This window comes from Balaenoptera physalus (assembly GCF_965194825.1).
Source record: "Balaenoptera physalus genome assembly, chromosome: 4".
NCBI lineage: Eukaryota > Metazoa > Chordata > Mammalia > Artiodactyla > Balaenopteridae > Balaenoptera > Balaenoptera physalus.
In genome coordinates, this window is record NC_138891.1 from 80,319,388 (window position 1) to 80,332,468 (window position 13,081).

At 36.7% G+C, this 13,081-nt stretch overlaps 1 protein-coding gene across 6 annotated transcripts in view; it reads left to right on the plus strand.

The window, feature by feature from the left end:
* The window catches only part of GSK3B (glycogen synthase kinase 3 beta), a 206,145-nt gene that overhangs the window by 57,114 nt on the left and 135,950 nt on the right, over positions 1-13,081 (plus strand). For all 6 annotated transcript variants that reach the window (XM_082460066.1, XM_082460065.1, XM_082460063.1 and 3 more), the window contains one exon: positions 8,044-8,237. In XM_082460066.1, the coding sequence (XP_082316192.1) occupies positions 8,044-8,237 (194 nt within the window). The remainder of the gene's footprint in view (positions 1-8,043; positions 8,238-13,081) is intronic.

Here is a 13,081-nt window from a genome sequence, read left to right on the forward strand (position 1 = left end):
ACAGGCAAAAATAAATAAATAATTTTTTTAAAAAAAAGTATTTTTGCAGTTTATATTAAAACGTGTGAGGGGGCTTCCCTGGTGGCGCAGTGGTTAAGAATCCGCCTGCCAATGCAGGGGACACAGCTTCGAGCCCTGGTCCCGGAAGATCCCACACGTCGCGGAGCAACTAACTAAGCCTGTGTGCCACAACTACTGAGCCTGCGCTCTAGAGTGCGCATGCTGCAACTACTGAAGCCTGCGCGCCTAGAGCCTGTGCTCTGCGATAAGAGAAGCCACAATGAGAAGCCCATGCACCGCAACGAAGAGTAGCCCCCGCTTGCTGCAACTAGAGAAAGCCCGCGTGCAGCAATGAAGACCCAAACGAAGCCAGAAATAAATAACTAAATAAATAAAAATTTAAAAAATGTGTGAGGATGCTTAAAATGTGTGGTACTATTGGCTGAGTTATTTTTATGGATTTATTTTGGAATAGAAATAAATGGCTTGGTTTGCCTCCATTTTTATAGGCATTGGAAAGTGTATTAAACTTGGGAATTGGACGACCTGGGCCATTTTGCTTATCTTTTGAGCTTCAGTTCTACAGTTCATTATTGGTTCTACCTCCCTCATAGGACTGTTGCCTGGATAAAGTGAGGTTATGGGTCTAAACATGTTCATAAACTATCAAGTGCTCCACAGATATGTTATTGGTGAAGATGATGTGTGGTGATCAGGGTTGGTCCCAGGGAAAATTGTCAAACCACTGAATTTGTCTTTGCATTTTCTTCTCAGTCTACTGAGTGACCCAGTCCTTTTGAGAGATTACAGAGTCTTGTATCATTTTAGAGGAGGAATTAGAGGTACTTGTTTTAGTGACTTTAAGAATTTTGGCAGATTTCAAAGTTTAGTGGAATCCCGTAGGAAGCTGTTCACTTATAAATGAGCAAATATTTTACAGCCGGCTGCGTGCATAGGCATAAAATGGGTTACAGCAAGAAACGTGTGATAAACTTAATTGTTGCCCTCATGGATTGGATATTAGTTGTTAAATTGTAATTGATAAAGCACATGGGACCAACCTAGAGTAACCAAGTCTTCTGGGAGAAAACAGATCCTGTCCTTCCCCTCTCTCCTTTACTGCTGTTTGAAATATAGCATAAAATTTTAGGTTAATAACTTCTTTAAAATGCATATAAAAACGCTTGTAAATTTGTATGCTGTGCTATTGGAAAAGCAGTTTGGATTTAGGGGTGGAGATAACTTTGGTGCGTAGTTCAGGAGAAAGCAAGACTGAGTCAGGGTTTTGGGTTGTCAGAAGGTAATATTGAGCATCGAGGGGATGTGTGTCAGGCCAAGAACAGACGTAATCTATTAAAAAGAAATTATAGAGTGCTGATTTTAACATTACGCTCACTAAAGACTACAATAAAATATATCAGCTTTGTGAGAGCTATTCTTTGGCTTTCTTCTGGATTCACGGCTGTTCAATATTGAAGTTGCCAGAAGTGTGATCACTGATCAGTGAGTTTTTAAAGTAATTATTTGTTTCTTTAGTCTAAGTGTTTACCATTTACTCTTCCCACCCATGTATGGTATACTGTTTCTTTGGTAATATGGTAAACTTCCTCATTAAGAAAGATTTTAACGTATTTGTCTACTTTCTCCCTGCCCCAAATTGGGCAGTTTTTGTAAATCAAGCAGATAAGCATGTTTAAGACTTAAAGATTCTAATGTTAGTTCCTAAAAGCCAAAGCTCTTTAGACACATGCTGCAAGCCTTTTAGACTTCCATGGGAAATAAACCTGTTTCTAAAATATTGATACATCTTGATATTGTTTCAAGTGAAGGCTTAAGACCAAGTAAAATATTTATTAATTTTGGGTTTGGTTTGATTTTATTCCAGTTCACTTGAGTTAGAAAAAAGGAAAAAATGTGCTTGATTCCAGTTCATGGTTCATGAGTAAAATAATATTTAAATTCAGGCTGTTGAAAATTAGCATGGTTCATTCTGATTTTGGTTTAAAGTAAAATTTGGGTTTTAAGAGAAGATTTAAAAATTGAGTAAATTAAAATTAGTTCAAAAGGAGTATAGATAACTTGAAGGAAGAGTTTTCCATCAGAATCTTCTGTAAAATATTTAAAATTTTCAGTTTTGCTGAAAATAGAAAGTTGATTTTAGGACCTTGACCCCTGTGTGTTATTTTCATGGCGTAAGTCTTAAGCAAAGTAGTGTAGTAGGGTACAGGTTTTAGAGTAAATGGATAGGTCTGAATCCTGTGGGTACACTTTATTGAAGGGGTTACTTTGGGCAAATTACCAATGAACCTTTCAAACATCCTAGTTTCTCCCATTTGTTAAATGATTATCCGAGTACGTCACAAAGTTGTACGAATTAAATGGTATTATGGTTCTTTCTCACAATATGGTAGCTAGGGGCTTCCCTGGTGGCGCAGTGGTTAAGAATCCGCCTGCCAATGCAGGGGACACATGTTTGAACCCTGGTCCGGGAAGATCCCACGTGCCGCGGAGCAACTAAGCCCGTGCGCCACAACTACTGAGCCTGCACTCTAGAGCCCACGAGCCACAACTACTGAAATCCGCAAGCCTAGAGCCCGTGCTCTGCAACAAGAGAAGCCACTGCAATGAGAAGCCCGCGCACCATGACGAAGAGTAGCCCCCACTCGCCGCAACTAGAGAAAGCCGCGCTCAGCAACAAAGACCCAACTCAGCCAAAAAAAAAAAAAAAAGAATGGTAGCTAGAACTGCATTAAGAATCATTGGGGCGGGGGGGCTTATTAAAAATAGTTTCCTGAGCCCTACTGCAGATTTACTGAGTCTTTCTAGTGGTGAAATTCTAGAATCTTCATTTTTAGTAAACTCTCCCAGGTGACTCTTAAAGTCCACTGTGAGTGGTGCTTGCAAACTGTAGAATAGTGCTCAAGGAATATACTTATGTATGTATTGATGTAAATTGAGCTTCAGAGCTCAGAGATGTCCCCTGCCCAGTTCTTACCCATTGTTGCATATTGATGCTCCGAAGAAACCAAAATTATTTGGAAAAGGGTTATGAACAGAGTAATTCTACCTGTAAAATGATACACATGTGGCAAATTGTGTTATTTGTTTTGGCTGCTTGTTGTTGCCATGTTTTCAGTAAACCCCCCATTCTGTTTTGCTATTTGTAAGGCTTCTATATACCTTATCCCTAGGGATTTGTATCTGATCAATGGCAAGTGTAAGAAGTAAAAACACTGCTGTTTAGCAGGAAGTAGTCAGTTCCCAAATCCTAATAATTCTGCTTGAGTGATTTTTATATAAATTCAAGAGCAGACATTTGCTGAGCCACCTGCATTGTGCTGAACCCTCTGCTAATAAGTACTAGGGAAATAAATCTAAATGATTTAGGTCATGTCTGGCTTTCCTAAGAGCTCATAGTCAAGTGGGGGGCTCGGACTCTTAATAATTATAGAACATTGTGATGAGCACTGTAGTAGGGCATGTACCTGGTGGTAAAATAGCACAACAGAAGAATTTTTTTTCCAGTTCCCACTACCAGTAATTCTTCAGAGAAACTATAATTTATTGAGCACTCACTATATGGCATGTACTTAAAAAACAAAACAAAACAAAACTGCTTAACCTGTGTTATTTAATCATTACAACAACCCTATGAAGTGGCAGCTGTTTACATTTTATAGATACTAACTGGTAGAATATGTGATTCAAACCTTGGTCTGACTTCAGAGCCCATATTAACACCATTATGCCTCTCTCTAAGGACAAAAACTTGACTGATTTTTTTTTTCTTAAGATTAATTTTATGGTTCTTCAGAATTGATGCTTGTTAATCCCATTGGCATGGTATCTGCCTGTGATTGAAAATGTGGTATTATTGCGCTATCAAGGACTTGGGGGTCTTTTCTGGCTCATCTTTATCCTCTATCACCCTATGTTTTCCTTTCATTTCTAGAAGCGATATACAGGAAAACATCTCCAAAAGCCAGCTCATGTATAACATCTGTCCATTTTGTTTTCCCTGCCTCTCTTTGTTTACTCTTCTTATCCCCAAAGGAAATTTAGTAATTTTTTGTTTTTTGTTTCCAGTTCTTTAGGTAGAATCATGTGGAGATGAATCATGTCTAAGGGGAAAGGCCCTGCTAGAAAGATATTTATCACAAGTTTACATAGAAATTGTCCTAAAATTTTTTATCGTGCTGTTGACATTAGGGTTGATTTGACTGATTCAGCTGCTTAGTTTGCATTCCCTTTCTTTCTTCATAGTTTTGCTCCAAGGTATGAGAGCAGTTGCACTCTCGCTAGAGCTTCCACATCATAGAGTAGAGGCCCTGTTTCTTGACAATAATAAGTTTATTTTAGAATTTGTCTAACTCTGATTTTCTGTGGACCTCAGTTCCTTGTTTCTTATTTCTTTTGCTTATTAATTTTTATGTTGTTTTCATGTTTCTAAGCTGTTGTGTTTATTTGGGGGAGGACATCTTGCTTTAATAGAAGTTCCTTAGCCATATACTTAGGATAAAGAGTTGTTTGAACTTTAATTTAAAAACCTGAAAATTTGACAGTGGTCATTGTTTCCCCTTCAGACTATCTTAATCATGCCTGAAAATAAGGTTTTTTGGTTCTTTTAAGTAATTTATATAATATTTTTCAATAGACTGTTTGTTATATTGTTGTTGAACATCCATAGAAATAGCTATCTGTTATATCTCTTCATGAGAAACAATAGTCAGAGTTAGTTTCCTTACTAATCCTATTGTTAGGTTAAAAAGCTTCATAAAAATACCTTGTATCTTCCTTGTATCATACCGGGTGTGCTGGTTTCTCTGGGCTTTGTAGACTTTTAATTTTCTGTTATTTCTACATGGGAGACATTCTCCTGGAGGTAAAGGAAGATTTAATATAGATAGTCGTTGCTGACTTTGTTCAGTTTATTTAGTAGTATGACTTATTAACATCTCTAAAAACCTCCTAGTTAAAAAGGGTCACAGTTGCTTTTTATCAGCTCTGAATCATTAAGAAATACTAAAATTAGAATGTCAGTGTCAGATACCTCCTAAATATTTACATATGCCCGAAGTGGCCTTTTGGGTTTTGGATGGATCGATTGTTCTGAGGAGTGACTTCAGAAGACAAAAAAATGTAACCACAAGGTGTTGCTGTGTTTGAGAGACTGAGAACAAGGCTGCACGTATCATTTTGGGATACATCTAAGGGGCTTTTGTAAAATTGTATTCTATATTTAGCAGCGTTCAATTGAAAGTGGTTGTTCTGTTGCATACCACCTTTCCATTGCTTTATGAGGAGGCTTTTGTGGTTTATGTATTTAAGATTTATCCACTGTGCTAAAGAATAGGGGATTTAATTCTATGTTCTAATCAGAATAGGAAATTCATACCACCTGAGTGAATTTTAATTGTAACAGCGGATCCCAGGAGTTCTCTGGCCAGAAGAGAGTGCCTGAAACTGAGCTGTTCCCACTGCTTTGCTGTTGTTGCTCCTGAGAGACAGTGGTATTTTTTAGGGACCAATTTTATTGTAGTTGGTGTGAAACTCATGATACCATGCATTCTGGGAAATTCAGTATTGGGCAAAGTGGTGACTTTTTTATTTTTAATGAGGCATGTCTGTTATGAATTCTAGCATTTCATGAGGATTTTGGTTTCTTGGTAGCAGTGTTTAAAATGCTGCTCTGTTGTTAAGATCCAAAGTTACGCAGTTTCTAGTAGCAAAAGTTAAATTGTTTGAACATCACAGAATCAATTGTTTTCCATTTTTGTTTTCCATTTGCTTTTGCTTTGGGATAACTTTCAAACTCTAATGTTGCCAAAGTACCTTTGGAAAAAGCTCTTTAGCTATTAATAAATGAATAATTGAGGACTGAAAACTGCAAAAGATTATTCATGTGTTCTCTTACTATTATTCTGGAGCTGACCTTTTTTACATTATATTTTCAGAAACATCTGCTTCTTGGCAGGGGCGGGTGTGGGTAATGGTATATGAAGTTGGTCTTTCAGCTGTAGTAGGAAGGTTGTAAAGTATGGCAGAGGCAGCCTGATGTGAGCAAAGAGTTCTGTTGGGCTTCCCTGGTGGCGCAGTGGTTGAGAATCTGCCTGCCAATGCAGGGGACACGGGTTCGAGCCCTGGTCTGGGAAAATCCCACATGCCGCGGAGCAACTAAGCCCGTGTGCCACAACTACTGAGCTTGCGCGTCTGGAGCCTGTGCTCCGCAACGAGAGGCTGCGATAGTGAGAGGCCCGCGCACCGCGATGAAGAGTAGCCCCCGCTTGCCGCAACTAGAGAAAGCCCTCGCACAGAAACGAAGACCCAACACAGCCAAAAAATAAATAAAGTGAAATTCTTTAAAAAAAAAAAAAAAAAAAAAGAGTTCTGTTGCTTAAAGCTTTATGATATTGGACAAGTTAATCTCTCTTACTTTCCTTATTTGCATAGTAAACATGGCCCTCCATTTAAGTGTTAGAGTAGATGAAACAATCGGAAAGTTCTTTCGTACAGTGAAATTTTATACAGCTGTTATTTTATTGCTGAGTCAGCAAGTTGCAGTGCCAAATGGTGACATGCTTTTCCTTGGCACACTAGCTGCTGACTGTCCCATGCATTACTAATGCTCATACCAAGTCACCCCCGGTGTTACCTTGCCATTCTTTACAGCTCTGCTATTTCAGATCTCTGATGGAGCAGTCTGAAGAGCTTGGTGATTTCTGAATAAAAATTCCAAGATGCTTAGGCAGAAAGAGCCATTGTTCCTTGTATACCCAGGATTTCCTTCTAGTGGGAGAGTATAGTCTGTAAGAGTTCTCAGCAGTTTCTCTAACTGCTCGAAAGAGAACAGAGTAAACCTTTTAATTTTTACTAAGATAGCAGGGGTTTTTTTTGTTGTTGTTTGGTTTGGTATCTAGGGTTAAATATTACATTATTTTTCTTCTATGAGGTTAGTATGAATTCAGTGAGCATCTTAAAAATAAAATTGCTATAATGGAAGAGTCAGAGAGAGAAGAAAAAGAAGTGAAGTTTAGTCAGTGAGCCTAAGGACTTACATTGTACTGAGAATTGGTTTTAGATTTGTTAGGAAGGAGAGAAGAAGCACAAAGTCATAATTGCTACTTCACAACGATTGTAGTCCCTAGAATCTTTGTGTATTCTGAAATCACTAAAAGAACAATTTAAAGCTTCTTAAAATTAAGTGCTAGGTAGTATAGAATGGTTTAGAATAGTTTAAGAATTCCGAGATATGAACTGTGCTTAGTCAAGAAGGAGGTGGCTCTTGAGCTTGAATTGAAGAGAGTCTTTGGATTGTTACTGGTGGGGAGGGAAGGCAGAAGAGGTAAGGAGACGGTCATGAGTGGGCAGAGACCCCAGAGCTGGAGAGCTAGTTATGAATGAGGCTCAGTTCAGAATGGGTTTGATTTTTCTTTTAAGTTTTGCATCTCTTACCCCCAAATTTAACATTCCCCTATGTCTTTTACCCATCAGACCTTTCTTGGAAAGGCATCATTATTTTCTTAAGAAGAAATAAGACACAGAGAAGCAAAAACTCAAAGCCTTACCTTCCTAAAGGGAGAGTGGTCTGAATAGAGTCACCATATTTAGACTTTTTCAAATGCACTTATCTTATTTTCAAGTAAAATAAGAAAGCCCTGAGGAAAGAATTAGGGCCTTTAGAGTTGGACAGATAAGGATTCTTTGGTGGGTCCATCATTCACCTTTTGACTGGACAAATGTAACATTCTTCTCATTATGTTTAATATAGGAACAGTTTTGTCTACTTCATGGGGTTGTTTTCATTAAATGAAGTCATATATATAAACTAAGCATGGTGTCTGGTCTGTGGAATGACTGAGTAAATGGTGGTTAAAATAATTACTTATAATTGAAACAAATAGTTGAAGTAATACTATGTGATAAACTAAGATGAGCATTTAAAAATAATTTGTAGTAAAGAATATAGTTTACTTGGTATACTTTGGCAATTTTCTCTGTTGAATTCTTTACAGTTCTCATTTTTCTATCCCTTATTTCTTTTAGGAGACAAGGATGGCAGCAAGGTGACCACAGTGGTGGCAACTCCTGGACAGGGTCCAGACAGGCCACAAGAAGTCAGCTATACAGACACTAAAGTGATTGGGAATGGGTCATTTGGTGTGGTATATCAAGCCAAACTTTGTGATTCAGGAGAACTGGTTGCCATCAAGAAAGTATTGCAGGACAAGAGATTTAAGGTAAGACCTTCAGTATTTCATGTATTTTGTTGCTGTCAGTGCATGTAAATATTTTTTCAATTGTTTCTCTTTGCTTTAAATTTCATTTATTGAACAAATTTTTTTTCAGCTCAACTACTGTAGTGACTTTATTTCACATTGTGTATTATGTAGAGATAAAATTTACTGAAGATTGCAATATTTTTTTTGAACTGCTGTGAGTGATACATGTATTTAAAATGCTGTGAAATGTAGATTAAAATTTCTTAATTTCTGTTTTAAAATGTGACCTTTCTCTGCCTTGGTTGTCATTGGTGTAGGAGACCAGAGAAACATTACCTGTAGCATATGATCATTTGATACAGTTGACTATGCTTCCTCTCTTGAAAAATTTCCTTTGAGTCTGTGATACAACACTATCATTTTTTTCCCCCATAACTGACCTTTCTTTGCTATCTTCTTATGTCTCCCTTTCATCTGCCCCTAGAAAGCAGTACTCCCCACAGTTCAGTTTATTTTTATTTCTTACACCGTCTCTTTAGGGTGTCCTGTACATAGATGGTCAGAGTCATCTGTACGTTATGGTATAGTGGAGAATCAGTGAGACCTGTGCTCTAATCAAGGCCCTGCCATTAACAAGCCATGCAACTCTGTTCCCTTCCCTACTCTTCCCACCTCTGCAACATTTTACTGAGAGTCTCCTGTGTACTAGGAACTGTGCTAAACATTAAGGGATTAAAAAAAAAAAAAAGAGGTGATCACTGCTCTGAAATAGCACACAGCCTAGTGTCTGTATGCTCCAGAATGTCTTGAACTTTCTAAAGAGATTTTTTAAAAAAAATTCTAAAGTTTTTGTCTTCAGTTCTCTCTCTCCCAAGCACTAGTCCCATGTTGCCCAGTGCCCACTGGATCTTGATATCTGAAGGTACCGTTATTTCAAATTGGCAAAGTTTCTTATCTGACTCTGACTTAAACTTTCAATCTTAAAGGAAATACTTTCTATTGGTTCCCATTCGTTGTGGCTCTTTCCTTCTAATGGTTTTCTCATTTACCTGTCATTCAGGCTCTTTCATTCTCTCATACCTCATATCCAGTGATTACCAAATTTGGTTGATTTTTTTTTTTTTTTTTTTTCCCTCACTGCCTTGTTGAGCTATACCTTCTTTCCTTTTCTCATCACTGCTATTCTAGCCAGACCTTTGTCATTATTTGGCTTAACCACTAGTAAGACTCTTGCCTCCGATCTTCTCACTTCCAGTCCTTCTGCATACCAACATTAGAATAATCCCACAGTTCAGTTTGGTCATGTTGTTTCTCCTACACACAAATCTTCTTTGGGTTCCTCATAGCCTAGAAAATAAAGACTGCCCAGTTTTAATTGTACATTTGGGAGCTTCCATAGTCTTGCCTTATCTCCAGATATTCAGCTTTTACAAACCTTATGTATCACTATCTTTGAGATGTATTGGTTTTTATGTCCTCTCTGCTTTTATCAGTTTCCTTTCTGTCACTCGCATTCTCCTGCTGTCTAAACCCTGTGCATATATAAAGATCCATGGTCAGATTCTTCCTTTATGAAATTTCCCAGATGATTCCAGCCAGCCCTATGGATCTTGCTAGTCTAGATTCCTTGAACACTTATTGTTCATAAACTAGGAAATTCCAAATTTTTTCATGACAAGGACTCCATTTTTATTATGTGTGTCTCCAGGATATCCACGCACTTAATGTGTTTTTGAATTAATAGTTGCTGATAGCAAATACTTATCAAATCCTTAAAATATGCCAGGTGATCTAAGGCTTTTACATGAGTAGTTTTATAGGAGCTTTACCGTTAGTACTGTGGTATTGGTACTGTTATTATTCAGATAAGGAAACCTACACACAAAGAGATTATAAATTAACTTCTCCAGGGTCATACAGTTAGCAAGTGGGTAGATGGGCAGGTATTTGAATCCAAGCAGTCTGACTCCAGAGTGCTTTATTACATTTTATCATTGCTGTATCAAACCAGTATATTCTGTTCAGAAGATACTTCGGTTAGTTCTTCTTTTTCTTGCTTTTAAAAAAAATTAAAATTTTTCCCTTTATCATAGTTAAGTTATTCAACTGAAATACAGTTTGGTTCATCTGTTTTTGTATGTATCCCTTTGTAGAATTTTATCCCCATTCTTTCTGACTTTTTAAAAAAAATTTATATTTTCAGTCTGTGAAACACTAATGTGGTTCTAAAAGTCAGAGATACACAGATGTCATTCCCTCTGTCTTGTTTCCACTCACTCCCTCTAGATAGCCAATCTCATTATGTTCTGATTTACTTTTTTGGGTTTCTTTTGCACAAATGAGCTGTAAGTGTACAATCATCCCTTGGTATCCACAGTGGACTGGTTCCAGGACCCCCAGTGAATACCAAAATCTGCAGATGCTCTAGTCCCGTATATAAAATGGTGTGGTATTTCCATATAACCTAAGCTCATCCTCCCATATACTTTAAATCATCTCTAGATTACTTATAATACCTTGTTGATGCTATGTGAATAGTTGTAAATACAATTTAAATACTATGTAAATAGTTGCTGATGTGGCAAATTGAAGTTTTGATTTTTGGAACTTTCCAGAGCTTTTCCCCCCTGAATATTTTTGATCCCAGCTTGGCTGAATTCCTGGTTGTGGAATCCATGAATGCAGAGGGTGACTGTAGTTCTCTTGGTTTCTTTCTTACACAAAGTGTAGTATTAGAGATACTCTTTTGTACTTTCCTTTTCTGTTAACTATAGTTCCTGAAAGTCATTGCTTATCAGTTCAGAGATTTTTCTCATCCTTTTTAGAGCTTCATAGTATTGCAGAGTTGATTCCAACCATTCTTCTATGTATGGATATTGAATTACTTTTCAATATTTTGTAATCTCCAAGGGGGCTGTTATGAAAAACTTTGTGCATAGGTATTTTTTATTAGATGTGTATCTTCACAATAAATTAAGAGAACTAGGGCTGCTGAATGAAAACATAAACATATATGTAGTTTTGTATGATATTGCTAAATTCTCCTGCATAAGCGCTTGTACAGATTTGCATTCTCTCTAGTAATATATGAATGCCTATTTACCCACAAGCTTTGACAACATGCATTGATTTACTTTTTCAGTTTTTGCCAGTCTGATAGGTGAGAAATGGTATCTCATTGTAGTTTTAATTTACAGTCTTATGAATGTAGTTTAACATCTTTCCATGTGTTTAATGTCCACTTTTATCATATCTGAATTTTAGTTGTGATTAGAAAGCCTCTTCCTTATAAAGTCTTACAGAAAGCCTTTTCCTCAGGTTAAAGAGAAATTCATCCATATTTTCTAGCAGTTGTAAGTTTTCACTTTTTACAGTTAGATCCCTGATCCATTTGAAGTTTGTTCCTGTGTGTGGAGTTTATTCCTATGTATGGTATGAGTTATTGATTTAATTTTATCCTTTCTAAATCATTAATCATTTGTCTCATTTATTAAAAAGTCTATGTTTGTTCCAGTGATTTGAGATGCTATTGTTATTATATGCTGAATTTCCATGCGTAATTTGGTCTATTTCTGGACTTTCCCTTCTGTTCTACTAGGTCATTTGCATATACCTAAGTCAGTACCACATTGTTTTAATTATAGAGCTCTATAGTATATTTCAATGTCTGGTAGGGCTAATCCGCCCGTGTAGCTTTTCTTTTTCATGTTTTCTAGCATTCTTGGATGTTTATTTTTCCCGATGAACTTTGGTAACAGTTTGACTAACTCCATGAAAAAGCTCGTTGATATTTTTAATTGGAATTTCATCAACTTTATAAACTAACTTAGGGAGTTAAATCACCTGTCCATGATGCGGAATTACCTTATCCAGGAATAAGAGATGCCTTTCCATTTGTTCAAGTTTACTTTTGTATCTTTTAGGAGTTTTACTTATATAGGCTTTGACATTTCTTATTAAGCTTATTCCTAAGTATTTTATTGCTTTTGTTGCTATTATATAATTTTGTTTTTCTTTTTATTTTTTTCTGCTAAGTGCTATAACGTGGCAGGCTGTGTGACACCAGCCTCAGTTCTTTCCAGTGTATCACCTTTTCTTTGTGAAACTTAAGTATTCTTTGTTCGCCTTGCTAAATGTTAGCTGTTTCCAGAAGTATAAAATTTGGTGTATTGACCAATTCATTTCTCTTGATTATCATAAAATAGGCATTTTTCTGACAACTTAAAATTCTGTAGTTTCACATTTGTAATTTTTACGTAGCTGCTACCTAGGATTAAATAATCATGTATTTTGCATTAAATAATTACATATTTTCAGGAAAAGGTGGAATAGGATCTTCTTGCACAATTACATAAACCAACATGCTTAACCTGCTGGTGTCAGTGAGAGGCAGTTTGTTGTGGTGAAAAAACAAGAAGAGAAAGAATGGTCAGAGATAGAAAGAAAACAAGAGTAATTATCCCTGCACTGTAGTCATGAAAACTATATCTAAGATACTGAACCTTTTTTTTTTTAAAGAATTTCTGGTGTAACAAGTTTCATTTCAGTAGTGTTTTACTTACAATTTGAATACTTTTTTCCTTCTGGACCCATCATACTGTGGCAAATAACTAAAATTAAGCTACTTCAATTGGCCATTTTGAAAGTGCTTGTGATAGAAAATGCTATTGTGGTGTTAGGGGTAGAGTCCAGCTAGGTACCTAATGTAGAAGACCTTTGATATTAGAGCAGGGAGAAGATTAATCAATCCCAAAGGCTACAGATGGTTGTTGAGGCTGGCTTTTCCAATTTGAAAATCAGTAAGCTACATTTTAATTAATTAGTAATCTTAGCTTCATTAACTATTAATTTCAGTTCTCCTT